This window comes from Dermacentor albipictus, chromosome 3 (assembly GCF_038994185.2).
Source record: "Dermacentor albipictus isolate Rhodes 1998 colony chromosome 3, USDA_Dalb.pri_finalv2, whole genome shotgun sequence".
Taxonomy (NCBI): domain Eukaryota; kingdom Metazoa; phylum Arthropoda; class Arachnida; order Ixodida; family Ixodidae; genus Dermacentor; species Dermacentor albipictus.
The window spans coordinates 124,306,686-124,325,880 of NC_091823.1; the positions used below are offsets into that span (position 1 = coordinate 124,306,686).

Genomic DNA, 19,195 nt, shown 5'->3' on the forward strand with positions numbered 1-19,195 from the left:
TATCTCCAAAACTAGGTGCATAGTAAGACAGAGCGCCTGAACACACCAGCAATCTAGGCTCACCTTTGGTCCTGACACCCGCCGCAGATGACCTACAATATAATTCGTGTGCGGAGGGCATGCAAGGAAGAGAGAGAGAGAAATAACTTGAAAAAGACCGGTATTTGGGCTTACCCAGCAGGGAGTAGTAGGGAGCACGACTCCGCACCTCTGTGTACGGACTCAGCTGCGTGGACAGCCAAGCGCGGCCACGGCCAGACTAGAGGAGCAACGCATGCTTGATTATGTGAACTCTAACCTCCTTGACAGCTTATCCTCGCACACGTGCTTGCCTTTGTACACTAAGCAAAGGTCCTGTGGACGACTAGTTGTATTTGTACCTTAGACTTAACTGTCAACATCACGGCGATGACGACGGCCAAATTCGTCTGGATTGTCCGCATTGACTGATAGCGAAATAAATAAAGCGCAGCCTTCTATGCGGATGAAGCCGATTCCACAGGGACGTGCAGGTTTCTCTTTAAAATAAAAATAAAATGTGCGATCACGGACTGCTTTGTCCTTACTCAAATTTCTCATAAATTTCACGTTTCGTGCACCTGATTATTCAATATGTGTCATTGCGCCTGTCATTGCTCCTGTCCTGTCTTCTTACATGTGATTGTCTAGAAAGCGCAACCAATGTTTCCTATTACAATGAACCAACTTGCCCAACAGCGCATCCTGCTAAATACGTGTCATGGTTACTTGCCTTGTTTTAAAGAAAGAAGAAAGAAAGGTCCAGTTACTGCCGAAAGGCGAACCATCGATTGCAATAGCAGAGAGAGAAAGAGAGAGAGAAAAGGGAAGACGGAAAGGCAGGGAGGTTAACCAGACTGAGTCCAGTTTGCTACCCTACACGTGGGGAGGGGAATGGGGAGTGAAAGAGAGAGAGAGAACTTAGGTGTAGGATGTCTATAGTCGGACACTCAAGTCTATTGCCCTCAGGTAGCGAAAAAGCGCTTGAACTGCTCTCTGGGCTGATGAACTGTGAGGCCAGGCTCCCAAGATCTTCGCTTCCGTAAATGGCCTGTCATCCAGTCTATTTAAGGCACACTAGAGAGTCTCCCGCTGATTGTCGAAGCGAGAACAGTGGCACAGAAAGTGACTGATGGTCTCTTCGCACTTGCACTTAGCGCACATTGGCGAATCCTCCATTCCAATACGATAGCTGTAGGAGTTGGTGAATGCTACTCCTACCCACAGCCGACACAGCAGTGTTGCGTCACGTCGTGGAAGGTTCGCAGGTAATTTAAGTTTCAGTGATGGGTCGAAGCTGTATAAACGACACTTAGAGTTCTGTGGTATATACCAGCAAGCTAACGTGATGGTACGAGCGAGACTGCGAAGCTCTCTTGCAGCGTCGACTATGGATAAAGGTATAAGGAGTGTCGGTGAGCTAGCCTGGGCACGTCGGGCAGCGTCATCGGCGATGTGATTACCAACGATGCCACAATGTCCCGGCAGCCACTGAAATATGATATCATGTCCTCGTTCAGAAGCGCAATGACAGGTTTCGTTGATTTGTGACACCAGCTGTTCATATCGCCACGTCGTAAACTTCGCAAGCTCTGGAGGGCTGCTTTCGAGTCACAAAATATTGCCCATTTGTTGGGCGGTTGTCTTTTAATGTATTCGATAGCAGCGCGAAGAGCGGCCAGTTCGGAACCTGTAGATGCCGCATCAAAGGAATGTCCGAGAGTTAAGCGAGAACTCTCCATATTGAAGAAAATGGTGAGGGATCGGTCGACTCATCGTGAAGCAGCTGCTGACGTCAGGCGACGCCGTTCTCGTCGCAGACGCTCATCAAGGAATTCTGCTCTCCGCACAAAGAATACGCGTGCCGCACAGCCTCATACTGTTGAATCTGCTCCAACCCCTGTGCAGAATGTGTCCATTGCAATAGCAAATTAGTACACAACTATGCGAAGTAAGGATAGCAGTTCTATCGGCCGTGTAAAGTTGGGAAAATTCGCTCACCGTGACTGAATTAACAAGCGTGGTGTCAGCACGCACATGCAAACATGAACACCTTACGCTCGGTGAACGCAGACACTCGCTGTCAGAACGCTGGTGTTAGCGAGCGCGGCAGTAGCAGCGAATGAAATCACCTTCGTGTTTTCTATCGCTTCAACGCAAACAGCGGCAAGAAAACAGTGCGCACATAGGTATGAGCCCTCTGCAGATCACTTTCAAAAGCCGCCCACTCCTCCGCCCCCACGTTACCTCCCCATTTTCCCGTTTCGCGCGCGAGATTGAGCCGGGATCTTCACTTCCTCTCGTACTCGGTCGCGAACTATGCAGTTGCTGCCGGAACACATTGCGGCTCTCCTCCCTCCCACCCACGTTCAAATGGCCTTTCGCGTGACGGAAGACGACGCGTTCTCTCTCGGCCTTCCTCGTAGCGCGCGTCAGATTGAACCGCGATCGTCGGCTTCAGTTGCGTGCTTTCGCTGGCTCATACAGCATGCGATGCGCGGCGAGGGTGTCATCGCCCTTGGACATTATACGACTGACTGACTCTTTTTATGCGAAGCATACTAGCCGCACAACCACGCTCTTCCTTGCTGCGCCGCGCGCGGCCGCGCAGCTACCATATGACGTCATAACAGCTGCAAAAGCGGAGGCTCAACTCGTGCGCTCGCTTGCGGCCGCGTAGCTGCATAGCCGGGTCTCAGCTCGTGCGCTCACCTGCATGAGTTGTTTCTTCGTCTAGCCGAACCAAATATAGCCAAGCAACAGCAGTTCACCAGGCTAAACAGTGGTTCAACAACTAAAATAAAGGCTAGTATGCTTCGCATCCTGGGCTTAACCTTAGCTAAGCCACAGCCATTTTTCTTCTCTGTCCTTTGTATCTAGTCTTCCCCCTTCCCCATCCCCAAGTGTTAGGTAGCTAACTGGGCGCGAACTTGATTAACCTCCTTACCTTTACCTTTTCGTTTCTGTCTTTCTCTCTCTCTCACGGCGACAGCAAGGATACACTTGGAGATTCCATGTGCCTTTGCTATCGGAAATTTGCCTGCATATACGGGGAAGCTAATTGCTAAGGTGGTAAGCATTAATCTTGTGTCGCTGCCTTTCGGCAGCTGAAAAAGGAGCCGTTATGGGAGGCTTGCTGCGTGTTGCCCTCTAAAACAGAATGATGAGGCAGTTTCGCCTTATTACAGATCTATTTTTCCTTCCCCCAAATGTACGCAAGCCTCCTAACAGTGGTGGTTACCGTAACCTCGCGTGCAGATGTACATGTAAAAAACAGAAATCATTTTTATGTGTCAACGAGTTCGTGTTCGATGTGTGCAAGGTGGTCCAATAATGGGGTTTGCAATGAAGTGAACTGGTAAGTTGCGGCTTTGGAAATAATAAAAAGAAGTGCTCATACTGTGTATCAGCACTGATACTGTGTTTCATTCTTGATACACAGTATCAAAACTTTTATTGGGCCAACTTGCGCCCAAGAATGCAAGTGATACTCAAGATGCAACGATAGCAGCGAGCACAGTTGGCGATCGTCTAAACCTGATTAGCAGGTCAGGTGCGTCGGCTTTTTACATGCCCTGTCGACGGTTCCACCGTAATCCAGGGTGCACGCGTGCCTTCCAGAATGAGCTACACATTTGGCGTATCGCACACAACCAAATTACACAAGATTCGGTGACAACAGACAATGGATAGAACTATCTGCAACATTCTAGAAAGTTCCGACACATTCGGCCGTGTCTTAAGCTGAGCGATTACTATTAACATTTGTTAGGCGATGAAAAGCGCTCTCCGTAGAAAGATAAACAACTACCCGTGTCAATATAATCCAATGCGCATATAGAGCTGCAACTCTGCAAGTTAGTCTAAATTTCAAAGCAGTGTTGAACACGTTTCATCGTCATCATCATCAGCCTGGTTACGCCCACTGCAGGGCAAAGGCCTCTCCCATACTTCTCCAACAACCCCGGTCATGTACTAATTGTGGCCATGCCTTCCCTCCAAACTTCTTAATCTCATCCACCCACCTAACTTTCTGCCGCCCTCTGCTACGCTTCCCTTCCCTTGGAATCCAGTCCGTAACCCTTAATGACCATCGGTTATCTTCCCTCCTCATTACATGTCCTGCCCATGCCCATTTCTTTTTCTTGATTTCAACTAAGATGTCATTAACTCGCGTTTGTTCCCTGACCCTATGTGCTCTTTTCTTATCCCTTAACGTTACACCTATCATTCTTCTTTCCATAGCTCGTTACGTCGTGCTGAATTTAAGCAGAACTCTTTTCGTCAGCCTCCAAGTTTCTGCCCCATACGTGAGTACTGGTAAGACACAGCTGTTATACATTTTTCTCTTGAGGAACAGTGGCAACATGCTGTTCATGATTTCAGAATGCCTGCCAAACACAACCCAGCCCATTCTTATTGTTCTGTTTATTTCCGTCTCATAATCCGGATCCGCCGTCACTACCTGCCCTAAGTAGATGTATTCCCTTACGACTTCCAGTGCCTCACTGCCTATTGTAAATTGCAGTTCTCTTCCGAGACTGTTAAACATTGCTTTAGTTTTCTGCAGATTAATTTTTAAACCCACTCTTCTGCTTTGCCTCTCTAGGTCAGTGAGCATGCATTGCAATTGGTCCCCTGAGTTACTAAGCAAGACAATATCATCAGCGAATCGCAAGTTACTAAGGTATTCTCCATTAACTTTTATCCCCAATTCTTCCCAATCCAGGTCTCTCAATACCTCCTGTAAGCACACTGTGAATAGCATTGGAGAGATCGTATCTCCCTGCCTGACGCCTTTCTTTATTGGGATTTTGTTGCTTGCTTTATGGAGCACTACGTTGGCTGTGGAGCCGCTATAGATATCTCTCAGTATTTTTACATGCGGCTCGTCTACACCCTGATTCCGTAATACCTTCATGACTGCTGAGGTTTCGACAGAATCAAACACTTTCTCGTAATCAATGAAAGCTTTATACAAGGGTTTGTTATATTCCGCACATTTCTCTATCACCTGAGTGATAGTGTAAGTATGATCTATTGTTGAGTAGCCTTTACGGAATCATGCGTGGTCCTTTGCTTGACAGAAGTCTAAGGTGCTCCTGATTCTATTTGCGAGTACCTTAGTAAATAGTTTGTAGGCAACGGACAGTAAGCTGCTCGGTCTATAATTTTTCAAGTCTTTGGCTTCCCCTTTCTTATGGATTAGGATTATGTTAGCGTTCTTCCAAGATTCCGGTACGCTCGAGGTCATGAGGCATTGCGTATAAAGGGTGGCGAGTTTCTCTTAAACACTCTGTCCACCATCCTTCAACAAATCTGCAACAAATCAACAACACTACTGGGAACACATATTCAAAAATAATAAATGTGGTTCTCTAATTTTCGGAATAGAAGTTTTCTTGAGACTGCACACTCTATGACGTCGTTATCGCAATTTTTCAGCGTGCTACGAGCAAGTGCGGGCCGCACCTAATTTTAGAGGTTGCGCAGAAAAGGTTCCGTTTGTCTTAAGGAGACCGCCAAGTAGGGACGCGTGTTATGCCGACATTCCGAGAGAGAAAGCCCGTGGGGCATGGATTCACAGAGAGTAGGATTACACAGGCTGTCTGCGTGACGCATTGCTCTCTCCTAGTTTGTTCCTTTTTTATCGTTCTTCGCGTGACCGCCAGGCCCAATTGGCACAAAAGGCGCCCAAGGACGCATCCTGGCGTGGCAGTCACATTGGCTTCGGAATGCAATGGCAGGCCAACGGGGTTATTGCCACAGTCGGCCCAGCCCGCTCACTGGGGTCACTATGTGCTAAGCAGTGGGAAGCGAACGCTTTTGGTTTCGTGGTGCCCAGCCGCCCAGAACTCATCAGTTGGCTTTATCAGCGTTCCCGAGAGTTCCAACATCACCTATACGTTTTGTGTTTCACGCAGACTTTCGTACTTTTGAGTCATTTGACGGGTACGCTCTGACGGTGCTTCAATAGCGTTTGTGCTGAGTTGTAAGGACATGTCTCTACTGGGTGTGCCCGGGTGGCTGTTGTTCGCCGTCACATTGTGCGTTCTTCTATACCTGTGAGTAAACTAAGTACTCTCCGCACTTCGTTTGCATGCTAATGACAAGGCATGCAGTAGTGAGTCGCATGCTTTCTCATTGTTACGTTTAGCTGCAGTAACGCAGCTAAAAGCAGCTTATGCAGCGTGACATAAACGGTTAAAGAACCAGTTTCATGAAATACAAGCAAACGTTAATACTATCTATACGAAATTCATGTTTATGTTTCATGTACTCAAACTGCGCGGTAAGTGTATAGTCTATCGTAACTATCACGTCCGGTTAGCCGCTGTTGAGGTGCCAGGTGTATCGCAGCAGCGACTCTAAATATAAATACTAATTGTTGGATACAAATTTAACTGGCTTGATATTCGATGTGTACTATTGCAGTAGTAAGTCGCATTCTTGCTCATTGTTACGTTTTCGTTGCAATAGGCCGCGCCATTACAAACCATGGCATAAACGAATCAAGAACCAGGTTCTTGAAATACGCGCAAACGTTAGCTAAATTCAGAGCACGAACTACTGAGACACAAGCTAAGGAACAAGAAATCACAGGACATGGCACCATGTCGTGTATTTTCTTGTTCCTTAGCTTGTGTCCCAGTAGTGCGCGCTGTGAATTTAGCCATGCTTCCATACCAACTCACCATTCCTGACTTTTGATCACGCAAACGTTAATCCTTCCTATACGAAATTCATGTTTAAGTTTCAAGCACCCAAACTGCGCGGTAAGTGTACAGTCTATCACAGCTACCACGACCGGTTAGCCGCTGTTGAGGGGTCAGGTGTATAGCAGCACCGACTATAGCTAGAAATACTTTATTGTTGGATATAAATTCTACTTGCTTGTTATTACATGTTTGTTATTCCATGTTATACGTTAATGGGTTTAGCTTTTCAGCTCTTGTTTACGGTTGCTTCCAAATCGCAAGTCCTGGTACCATTTACTTAACCTGTGCAAATTGCACTGCAAGTGATAAGAATCCTGAGTGTTAGTTACGTGTCGGTATATCCCGCAATCATCCACAAATACCCTTACCGAAGAAGTCATGAAATTACCTATTTCATTAATATATATTAGGAACGAATTCGGCCCCAGCACCAATCTTTGTGGACCTACTGATTTGACGTGTGCTAATGGAGAACTGTGTTCGTTTACTGCAACGAATTCAAAGCGATTGGTTAGAAAATGCTAAAAGATCGAATGGCATCAAAAAACGTTATTGGCGCTGTTGTGCCTTGCGATCCCTCGGAGCGAAGGATGCTTTACCGGCAGATATGCAGCTGTCACCGGTGCTGTTTCATGCCTCGTCGTTCACTCAAGGCAACTTAATCAGAGTCACCTGAGTCTTACGGCAAGCAGTCATGTTCCAGATCTTCGGCTTTTCGAACGCCCTGAAATGACAGCTGAATTCAAGACAACACTGCCCTCCGAATAGAGCGTAGGAGAGTCTCCGGATTCTGACAGATTGACCATCATGAAAAGGTCAATAATTGATGACACGGTCATTGTCAAGGACTCACGGGGAAAGGACGTAAACGGAGGGTTCACCATTTGCCGTGTGTTTGCCTCGTATTCTGCAATGTTGGAGACAAGAGGGTCGACAAAACGGTGGGAAGTTGGAAACAAGTGGGACGTTGGAGGCAAGTAAGGGGTTTGGAAAAAAAAGTGGGAGTACTGCCAAATGGTGGGACGTTGGGGGACGTGATTGGCCAGTGAATTAACTTGATGAGTTAAAGAGGGAAATAAACGCCATTAAATGTGGATATGAACTGTTGCGAGAGGAAGGCTCGGACATGAAAGGACTCTAGCATGTAGCGTGCTCCGAGAGTTGGAGCCGTGTTTCTAAAATTCAACATTGTACTTTTGAATACAAACCTTTTTCTCATTCCTTTAAACCTCGCTTGGAACCTTTCATTCTACCGGCACCCGGAACGGAACTATCCATAGAACCTTCATAGCCGCACGGGCCCCCTACTTAAGAACAGCTGCTACTCTACTCTACTGTGCACAATATAAATTTGGTTGTTTTAGAGTAGGATGGCTCGTCCTTTTACAGCAAAGCTGGCTTTGTATAGGATCTGGAAAAAATTGTGTCTGAGATGTTGACAAAAGCAAATGATTATGTAGATCTTGGCGATAGTGTAGAAAGGGCCCAACCTCAATGGCACATATTTCTGTCGGCTCGGGGACCTGTAATGCACCCTCGAACTACCCTTGTCACACCTGGGACCCCAAGAGGGTTGAGGCACAAGGGTAAGTTGTTTTCGAAAAACATTTTGTTCAAATTTTTTAAGAACGACTGTTAAGAAAGCCTCGGCTCCAACCGCGCAACGCGCTAGTGCCACTGCTCGCGGTTTCACCATCTTTTTTTTTCTTTATTGCCAAATTGGCACAATACAATGAAAAACAACATCATAACATCACATTAAAAATGCTAGCTTGTGTCTGGCTAGCGTAAATGGGTAAAAAACGCTTTACGGTCAGGAGTTCGTCCAGATAAACACACCAATCTGGCTTTTCTTCCTTCTGTTTGTACACATCTCGTAAATATGCGATGCTTTCGTTGAAGTTGTCCCGGGCTGACCTCGCGTTGACGTCCGCATTACGCACTGACATTCTGGTTTTCCAAACACTGTGCATTACTAGAATCATTAGCATATCGTACGGCACACCTTCACTTTCGACGGGAAGAAATCGAATGCCGTAGGGTGTAAGCGGCATTTTCTTTTTCAGGGTTCTTTGCAAGATGTCCCGTAAGAATACGGCATCGCAACAATCGAGAAACATGTGCGCGATTGTTTCAGGCCTTTTGCATATTACACAGTCTACCGACCATGGTACCAAGAATCCTTTTTCCTTTAGCCACGGTATTGTAGAAAGTGTGCCACTATATATATATATATATATATATATATATATATATATATATATATATATATATATATATATATATATATATATGGAGCATGAAAAAGAAATTTTTTACTGACGATCGGATAGTCATACTTTTAACCCTTTTTAACATATTGCTGCCTGGCCCAGGATTGTACATCCTTCGATACAAGGGAACAGGCATCATCACATCAATTAGGTCTTTGTAGAGGCGTTTTCTCTTGACCTCGCTGAGATATTCCATTGAAAATCTTACTTTTAGAAACTGGACAGCCGCAACAATTTCATGCATGTATCCGCGGACATTGCGTTGCATATGGGCGCATGATGACACAATGACATCTGGCAATGCGTTCGCCAATCTCACTTGCATAACACTTCTCAAAAAAGGATTGGCTCCGTTGTGCAAAAACCTATCACCATCAGCAAGGGCTCGAGCGTCGTCGTCTTCCATGCTGATTCCGTTGCCGCTCATCATTCCAGCGTAGAATTTCACTGCACTTCTGTTGTCGTAATGGGGAGGCCGCGTTAACGCAGGGTTCAGCTATTGCTCAAAGGGGGTACGTATGAGCCATTCATTGTCTTACGCGACGGACACATTTTATAGCAGAGGTGATACGTGAATGTGTGTAGGCACCTTTATCGCCAAGATGACCACAGATTAGGACAATAGATGTGTTCGCAACTTTGTTCAGTATTCTAGGTCACCTTTTTGTTGTGCGTTAAGCAGCTTCACTGGTCTTCCATTTTCACATAGTGGAAAGGCTCTGAATCTTTTTTGAAAACCCGATGAATGAGAACTGAGACAACCTGTGTAGACCGCATAACTTGAAAGGAATAAATGCGCTTTTTTTATGCTAATTGCCCGAGTCATCAGGGTTGTTCATTTGATATTTACTGGTTGTATTTGCAGATATTCGGCACGAAAAAGAAACTATTGGAAGGAACAGAATGTTAAGCATGAACCTCTGTCTGTGTTTGCAGCGGTCAAACGTTTGCTTTTCAAGGTAAGTAGATGGCAAAACTAAACCGTGCATAAATACTTGCATGTGGGAATACGTTGCAGTGAAGTTTACGTTTTACGACCCATTCGGTACACATTAAGAAGACAGGGGCGAGCGCTAGCGTAGACAGAAAATGGTATAAATTTTTGGGGTCATTTGCGATGACCTTGTGACCTGAGCGGTCTCCTGTCAATACGTTTCGTTAGACACCGTCAGTGACAAGGAAATGCAAACAGAGCAAGCTGATGGCTGTTGTTTTATTTTTACGGCAGTGAATAATTGAGTTGGTTACGGAGGCAGCATGCTACGTTAACTTTGACTGCCCAAGACCCTTTGCCGTAGAATGATAACGTTGCTGTGCGATAATGGGCGATCATGGACAGACAATGCGAAGTAGTGCAACTGGCTCTCAATTCTCGATGCATTTGTCATAAACATTACTGCGGTTTCGTCTTCAGAAAATTTTCACCCCTAAAAAGACAAAATGTGCCGAGAAGCGCACACGGAAAGCACTATTGAGTCGGTCGTTGCTCAACGAGCATGGGTGGCCGGCATGAATGAATATGTACTCAAACAAAATTATCTATGTATATAATGCATAATTAAGTCCGCCCAGCAGAAAGGAAATTTGAATAATTTTTTGGTTATCTAAAAGCACCCATACCCAGTGGATCATATCCAGCGACCCAAGTTTGCGTCAGAGAGGATCGTTGAAAAACTGCACATAACTAATTAACCTGAACTAGTGACCCAAGTCGGTGCAAAAGAAGTTCATTGAAGAGGGGCATATACCTTGCGGTACATACCTTCTGGCATAGGCCCAGTTCTGCATACTCAGTGACCGAAGTTGTCGAAAAGAGGTTAATTGAAGAGTGGCATACGCCCAGTTGCACATACACACGGACACAAATTGGAACGAACGTGGTTTATTGAATAGCGACACATAAGCACTCGTGCATGCTCAGTGAACTAAGTTAGCGGGCAACGGGTTGACTGATTGTCATTGAAGCGCACCACATACGCAGCGGCACATTTCTCAGCTAACCAAGTTGGCCTCAAAGAGACTGAGAGTGGCACATACATTGTGTCCTAAGCTGCCATAAAAGGGTTTAATTAAATAACAGCGCATACCTACTGCCACATATCAAATACGTAGGGAAAACGGTTAGAGACATAGACATATATTCAAACAGTCCCCCCCCCCCCCCCCCCCAAAGTGAGTTAAGTGCCCTCAAAATGCTACTGGCATGAAAACTATTATCTTCTGTCACTCACTCGGCCGTTGTTCAGTCGGACAGTTTTAATGCGCTTAGTGTTCTCCGAGTATTTCACGCGCTTTCCAATAATGATGTTTGTTTCGGTTAGTTTGTTTCGACTTAGGTGACTGGGTGTCCATTGGTTTAATGGATATAGAGTATAGGGACTGCTGTGCTGAGGGATCCGCGTTCGAAAGGATCCATTGGATGAACTTTGATCATTGAGTACGTGCCGCTAGGTACGAGCCACATTTAACAAATTTCTTCGATGCCAACTATGGTGACTGGGTATGCCTCACTGAGTATGCGCCACACTTCAATCAGCCGATTTGATGTCAACTTTGGTTGCCGGGTATGCGCCATTCTTCAATTCGGACACACAAAATCCTTTAAAATTTCTCAGTGCAAGGAAGCATTGAAGTCACGTCATATATATTCAGACAATCTTGCCTGAATACACATTTAGACAACCTTGTCTGTACACAGCGTGTAGACAACGTGTAGACAACGCACCACGCACATGGTTCGCGGCGTGCGCCGATAGATGGGGAGGCGTGTTCGGAGGAATGTCAAGTCAAGTAACATGGATATCTGGGTGTATACATAAATACCTACTAAAGCGTCCACCAAGTTAACCTAAATAAGAAGGGAAGCGGAATACAGCAACAATGAAAGATAGAGCGCATTGTGGCTACAATCAATACCAGATTGTTAAAGGAATTTAGAAAACTATGATAGGGCCTAACGTTCGCAAATGCAATTGTGTGCTATAAATCATAAATCCTGTCGCCGTTTGAGATCAACCAGACGACTTTGGGCTGCCTGGCTTAAGGAGTCCATGGTGAAACCACAAATTAGGGCAGGGCAAGGAGATACGGGCTACTTCTTTTGCAGTCGGAGAAGCGCAGAGCGAGATTAGTTTTGAAGAAGTACAAAGGAACATGTGTGAAATGAAATGGTTGGTTAAAGTGCGCAAGCAGTTGTACCTTAAAAGTGTAAACACGCAATGAAGGAAGAGGGCAGAAAAGTTGGCAACCAAGTACATGGTAACTGAAAGGGTATATAAACAACCAGTAGTCAGAAACAATGAGAGAGAAACGGAGATGATAAATTGAGTGGACAGAATAATTAAAAAAAGATCATGGAGATTTACAAAAACGCGAAGAAAGAAATCAGGAGGGAAAATTTCTATAACGCAAAGTGGAGTGCCTTGTTGTTTGAGGCACGAGCTAGCTGCCTGAGGACAAAGACCTACCGGTGCGTACATGCACCACAGGTTGAGGCATGTGTGTGGTGCAAAATAAAAAAAAATCAGTCGGAATCGAGTCGGCGCATCGAAATGGAATGCCAAGATATTCACTCAGTTAAACACCTAGGGATGTCCACCTTTCAGAAGCGCTGGGACTCAAAGTAGAATGAAGAGTTAACCAGCGAGGAGTCCAGTTAAGTAAGGCACGATTCGAGTATTGGTGGGAAAAAAAAACAGAGAAGAGATAGGTTAAATTGGAGCCTTCGCAAGTGTGGGGAAGGGTACACTACAGTGATAGACGTTTTAAACACGAAATTTAGGATTGATGTCATATAGGCAGAAGGCTATATAGCCCCAAATGTTGTAAAACATTACTAAATAAAGCAGGCTGGGTGACTATTTTTGAACTGCGCCGTTTAAAAGGGTATGTCAATAAACATCATCACTATACTGACAGTGCGAGAGAGGAGCCCAGTTGAATACACACCGAAACATCAGACGTTTTCGCAGTGGCAATACGGTCTATCACTACATTCCTTCAACGGTGATTGCATAAATGTCTACATTACTCGTCAGATGGTTTCTGTTGTAACTTTTCTTCCGCAAAGAGGAATAGCCGTACTTGTGTGCTTTAGCGCCTGAAACGAGGTTTTGTTAACAAATTAACTGGAACGCCAATGCATTTCTCCCCAAAGTTTGGGAATTTATATCTCGAAACGGGTGTCGTCTTGAAAATTAGTTCCAAGTGTATCCGGCTTGCAAACTCCATGAGTAGAATTTGTAAATTGCAACATGGGCCATTATGTAATCAGCTAAAAACTTAATTAGTCAATCTTTAATAATTAGTCAATTTTGGATCTCAATTTCCTGTGCAAGTATTGTCCGCCGCTTCGAACAGACCAGCTCAGGAATTAAAATTGTGATGTCTGCCACAGGCAACGTTTAAAGATTTTTGAAAGCGTTCGCTGAAACACCCTGTGTACTTTCATTCTGCTGTATATACTCAGACAACAAGTAGTAACCATCCGGGTACAGCTGTGTACTGAATTTGGTATGTAAATAAAACCCTATGGATGTTGCTACATAACTAAAGCCATGATTAAATAACACATAAACGTTGTATAGATTGAATTATTAATTGAAACGTACACAGATCGCACTAAAGACGGAATTATAGGCCCACCTTGACCCCCAAACGAGGCAAATTCCTATTTCGGATGTATCTAGAGGGGTTTATAACTCGACAAGGGGTAGACGTCTACAATTGGGACCAATATCGAATGATTAGTCTTGACGAGATCTATCGTAAAAACACGGGTATGTTGAACTGATCACGTGAGCGCAATTTCTCCGATAGATGGCGCTAGGCGTGGATCGCTCCGCTAGGCGGCGTGCGTGCAGGCGTATATAAAGAGCCGCCTTTCTCGGGAGCTACGCTCAGATGCGCTCCTTTTGCCGATGCGTTCACTACCAGAGTGTGTTTGAAGAAGGACAGAACATTTCCACTGGTGTACCTCTCTTTATTCTCACCCACATGAATTCTAACAAGCGAAACACCTAACGCTCGTTACTTCAACGTCTTCCAGACGGTGGCGGCAATTCTTTGAACTCTATCGCGTTCCATTCATAAAGGCGAAGCTTAAGCACCAACGAACTTTTGGTTCGGCCATACCGAGGCGCAGTTAGGACGCAGGCGAGAGCTTGTACGGACTAAGAACGGGTGGACACAGGTTTCCGAGAGCGAGAGCGAGGGTGATGCGGCTTCACTGCAATGCCCTTTCTCCTCACACAACACCTTACGCGCTAGCGCGGCAGCATGTGTATCCGCTGTACGAACCACTGCTGAAAAATCGAACCGCAAAACTACGCGCGCGGCTGCAACCAGGCAACGTTGGGCTCAGCAGACCGCTGTTCAGAGAGCAGCACAAACCGTAGCTGGCCGTCGACGCCGGGCGGGCAGTTCACATCGTTCTCGTGAAAACGACGTAAAGATACTTCACCGCGAAGACCCTCTAGTGCATACTGCAAAAATGGAGCTCCCATGGAGCCACTCCTCCTGCGTACGCTGTGACTGTGATGCGTGTGCCGTGCCAGCTTGTGACTTTGTTGTGGACTTCACATCTCTTGTTGCAACCTCCATGTACTTCCCTATGTTGAACAGTGTGCACATATTGAAAACCAGTTTCACTTTTGCGGTGTTTATTTCAGCCTTCCCACATTGTGGACCAGGAGCGGTATAAGAAGATGGGCAGACTCTTTGGGTGCGTGTGTGCATGCGAGGCTAGATTATTGCTGGAAGTTTCGTGTGGGAAAACTTAATACATAAAAGGAACGAAGAAGTGCTTTTCTCTTACTGTTTTAAAGCTTTTATACATTTGCACTCTGTGCAGATTTTTTGAAGGTGGCGAACCAATTCTCATGGTGGCAGAACCGGATTTGATCAAGTTGGTGCTTGTGAAAGATTTTCCGAATTTACCAGACAGGATGGTGAGGCTGAAATTTATTCAACGAGAACGTACTGTTGAGGGAGTGCCTATCATATCAAGCGGTACGCAGGAAAGTTCATACAGTTAATGTTCTGTTCCTCAATCTCGGCCTCAAATCGCATATGCAATCAAACAGTCGGGAAAAAGATATGCAACTTCAGATAGTTAATTGTGAAATGCCAGCAAAGCCATCACGCGGTTTTACATAAGATTATGCCACGGTGATACACTGCAGGCTGCAGAACATAATAGCCTTCCAACGACGTGCACAAGTCCTGTTATCTTTCATCATTCGCTGCCGTTATCGCTGCATTACCACGCTCTGAAAAGACGACTAAATAGCTGTTTAACATGGCGTTAGAGTGTTTTAATTTACCTACGGCCTTGGTACGTGAGTGCTAACGGCTATAGAATAGTCACTCTTGTACAATTAGCAACAAAATAGCGAATAAAAAAAGGCAGAGCAGTGAGAAGAGCAAATATCAGAGGGGGGGGGGGGGCTATGATGCGTGATGAATAAGTCGGGCACAGGCCGGGACTTAGGAAAGGGAACGTGAACTGGGAAGTATCGCAGAGTTGAATGAGTTTATCATGAAAAATTGCCTATGGAAAGCATGTTTCCTTTTATTTCATAAGCCCGAACATGTCCGTTGTTGTAGAATAATATATAATTTGAATTTTAGTGTAGTGCATTTCGAGTCTCTACAGCATTGATGCACGTCGGTGGTCACATTTTCGAAACGTTTCGCGTTTGAGACAGATTTTGTTAAGAACTACTTATAGATGTGTTCAAATTAGGTGTTTTGCTTGCGCAAAATACCATGCGGTCAGATTTCGTTGAAAAAAAAAGCAACCACTTAAGCTTGAGCATACATTATCAAGGCCACAACATCAGGGGAAAGAGGTGCTGGAACTTCAAAGTTGCCTCATCACCGCTCTTGAATCTCTCTTTTGGTTTTGCTGTCGGATGAAGCATCCGCTCAGCTTAAGACTAACCTTTATTTTAGAAATGCGATCTTGAAATGCAGCTCCACTTGATATTATTTTTGTAGTCCTTTAAGAGAGAGCGCAGACATCAGGTGATATGCAGCATAAATAGAACCAAAACATTAAAGAAATTCGCAGGAAGATGGAGGCTCGAAGCCAGTAAGAGTGGTCGAATGCCGAAGGAGCGAATGTTGCGACAATGGGACCTGCCCTAGTAACTATGTTGGTAACGTGCAGCTCGAGATAACGTCGCCGATGATCTTGACTAACCTCAAATCGATGCAGTGATGCCATAAATCTGACATGATGATCGGGCTGGCGTGACCCTTAACGTCATCCCAGATTTTAGTACAAAGTGTTGATTCTTTTGGGGTCCCCAGAAGACCTCGCTACTGGGCCTCTTCTTCGTGAACGCTAGAGAACGTTAGTGACAGCTGGCCACGAGAGCTCCAGCCTTGCAATGTTTACCGACCGGCAGCAAACATTAGGTTTATAGATGCTGTTAGTTTCATAAATGCCCCGCACAAGGCCAAGTTACCCATTGATCCCCAATAATGAAAGCACAATTTAACAGTCACATACCGACGTTTATGCAATTAAGTCCTTACAGCAATTGCTACGAATGGCCATACTTTCAGCTAGTTTGATCGCCAGCTGAACTACTGCTGTCGAGAACTCCAATGCTAGCGGAAACGTCCCTACCAAAGAAATGCCGTTAAAACTACCGCAGTTAGCATCATAGAACGAATCATGCCGACATGCTTACGTGCGCATGCAGAGAGGTTATTTGAACAAACTGATTGCTCTCGGTCATTTATTTTGACAATAGGTGAGTTCAATATGCATCAAAATCAGCGCTTATCTGAGACATGCGCAACACTTTCAGCCGTTTCAGTTTTTTGAGCCTTTGCTGGATAACACGGTTGGCGTCACGCCGTTGGAAACATGGCGAAGAATTCGGCCAAGTGTCAGTCCCGCCTTCACAACGGGAAAACTGCGCAAGGTTAGTGCCTCTTGCCTTACCTTCTGATGCCATTTTGCCGTTCTGTAGACAGTAAATGAGCAATAGGTGGCACTTGTTGAATCTATGGTTAGTCTATTGTGCTCGAAGCCATTTGTTTTGAAGGTTACTTTTTGACATTTGTGAAGTGTGCAGCTATTCTGCACTTTTTCTAGCTGATTAAAATTTATAGCGTGAAAAAATCTGCGGCTTTTTCTTCTTTTTGCTACTGGTGGCCACATATAACAGTTTTTTTCTTGCACTACATTCATGTGAAAGTATGCGTCCGTCAAGGATGGACGTTTCTTTCCCGTGCTTCCGGGCTGCCATGTAGGCATGGTATTTGTCATCAAACTATCTGACAAAACACATTCTATCTTGTTCAATTATTCATCATTGCAGTTATAAGAAATCAGTCCAGAGCATTATTACTGCAGTGACCACTTTTTAAAGTGAAGAGTATGAGCGAAGAGTGTGAGCGTGAGGTACTGGAGGCAGTTTTAACAAACAGCTGTGCCTAACAGAAGCCTTGAATATAATTTGAAGCCGCGTGGAAGGAAAAGGACATGAAAATGAAAAGAAGAACGACAAGATGAGCGTTTACGGATAGCTATCGTCCTGTAGTGGTTTTCTTCTTGATCCTGTCCTCGTCGCTTCGCGCAGGTTCAAGTATATGCGACATGAATTAACTGATGCAAATCAAGTTGTTCCTCATACGAGAGACTCCACTTAGAGGGATAAAAACAGGGTACTTCTGTAAGATCGCCGCTCTGAGTCTTTGTGTTCAAACTTCAAGTAGGACTTCTGCCCAAGCTCGAAGTAGGGCGCTGACACAGTGCTTTTTAGTTCATGGTACGCAAGTTATTCTATTATTTTCAGATGACTGACTTGATTCAACAGTGTGCGAAGAAAACAGCGAGTCATCTGACGACCGCTTCACATACCCAAATGGATGTGGAGATGAAGCAGTAAGCACTTGTTTTCTACCTCCCAATCGAAGTTTATTCAATTCGTTTTTGACACCACGTTGCTTAACTATACCACCGACATATTTTCTATCAATAGTATTAAAAACCTAGTTTTTATTCAGGGAGGTTCACAGGAACATGTGAACTTGCACCGCGCAACAGTTCTCGTAGAACAAGGGATGTCTCAGGCTGTAGAAAACGTTTCAACAAGGAAAAATGTCTTCGTTAAAGCTGCAACTGCTCTCCCGGAGAGCGTTTATATAGAGAGGGAATGGGTGAAATGGCGGGTATAGGTGGAGATGTCGTTTTTTGAGAAAAGTGCCCGATGATTACTAGTACTTCTTAATGAGAAATTTTAGCACAGCTGTATATGTGCTTTCATTTTGCGATATATTGAGGGTAAGGATTTGTGACCGAAATCACCATAACACCGACTCACAGGGGGACAGTATGGCAACGCTGGCATGATGAGTGGCATCGGAACCAGATGCAGAAGAAGACGATGACGAACGCTCGAGCCATGGCATAAGTGCGTTCGCGCGGTTACGCCCAAGGGAGGCCGACACTCAGACCAGGAACGGGCGCTAAGAACTAGAAGCAGAGGGTGACAGTTATGGAGAATAAGCTTAAGAATGCTAGCACGCTTTATCAGTCTGCTGTTTTCCTATTGAACAGGAAGTAAGAATGGAGTGGGTTTGGGCTGCAGAGGAACAAGCACTATTCTAACTCCTCGGAATGCTGAGAGTTGACCAATTTGCACATCTTGAGCGGCTGCGCTCTGTGTGCGCTCTGCGTATGCTCCTAATAAATGAGTGCACTCTTAGTAGTTATGTATGTAAACCCCCATGTCATGTTTACCTGCTCTAATTTCCTGTGTCCTTAAAGCTCCCACTGTAATGACCGTAGGCGCTGTTGGTATACAATAAACAAAGAAGGACGTGGAGGGGCGGGCATCACGACATTCAGTTGCATCAACAGGTGCATGCTTCACAGAAAGGGCGAATTGGAACTGAAAGCAAATAATTGGTCGGAAGCAACCGTTAGCGACTGCCTGTGACATTTCTTCCCCGACCAAAGTGCAATGCTTCGAACTGGCAAGACGATTCTCTTTGCAGGCTTATATCAGATTCGATAATTTCCCTTTTTATTTTCATGTTAGCTTCTTGTAGATTCTACGAAGCATGCGGTGCGTAACTGTACAATATGCAAAAATAAAATTGGGGGTAGAGACAGTTTCTGCGGTAATAACCTACGGGCTTCGAGTATAATGATGTAGTCAGAAC

The 19,195-nt window shown here is 45.1% G+C and overlaps 1 protein-coding gene across 1 annotated transcript in view; it reads left to right on the plus strand.

Annotated features, from left to right (window-relative positions):
- The first annotated feature begins 6,006 nt into the window (after window positions 1-6,006).
- Window positions 6,007-19,195, plus strand: part of LOC135909478 (cytochrome P450 3A8-like) — a 46,648-nt gene continuing 33,459 nt past the window's right edge. The window contains exons 1-6 of the mRNA XM_070536029.1: window positions 6,007-6,083; window positions 9,876-9,969; window positions 14,680-14,732; window positions 14,862-14,958; window positions 16,831-16,947; window positions 17,824-17,912. Of these exons, the coding sequence (XP_070392130.1) occupies window positions 6,019-6,083; window positions 9,876-9,969; window positions 14,680-14,732; window positions 14,862-14,958; window positions 16,831-16,947; window positions 17,824-17,912 (515 nt within the window). The 5' untranslated portion in view covers window positions 6,007-6,018. The remainder of the gene's footprint in view (window positions 6,084-9,875; window positions 9,970-14,679; window positions 14,733-14,861; window positions 14,959-16,830; window positions 16,948-17,823; window positions 17,913-19,195) is intronic.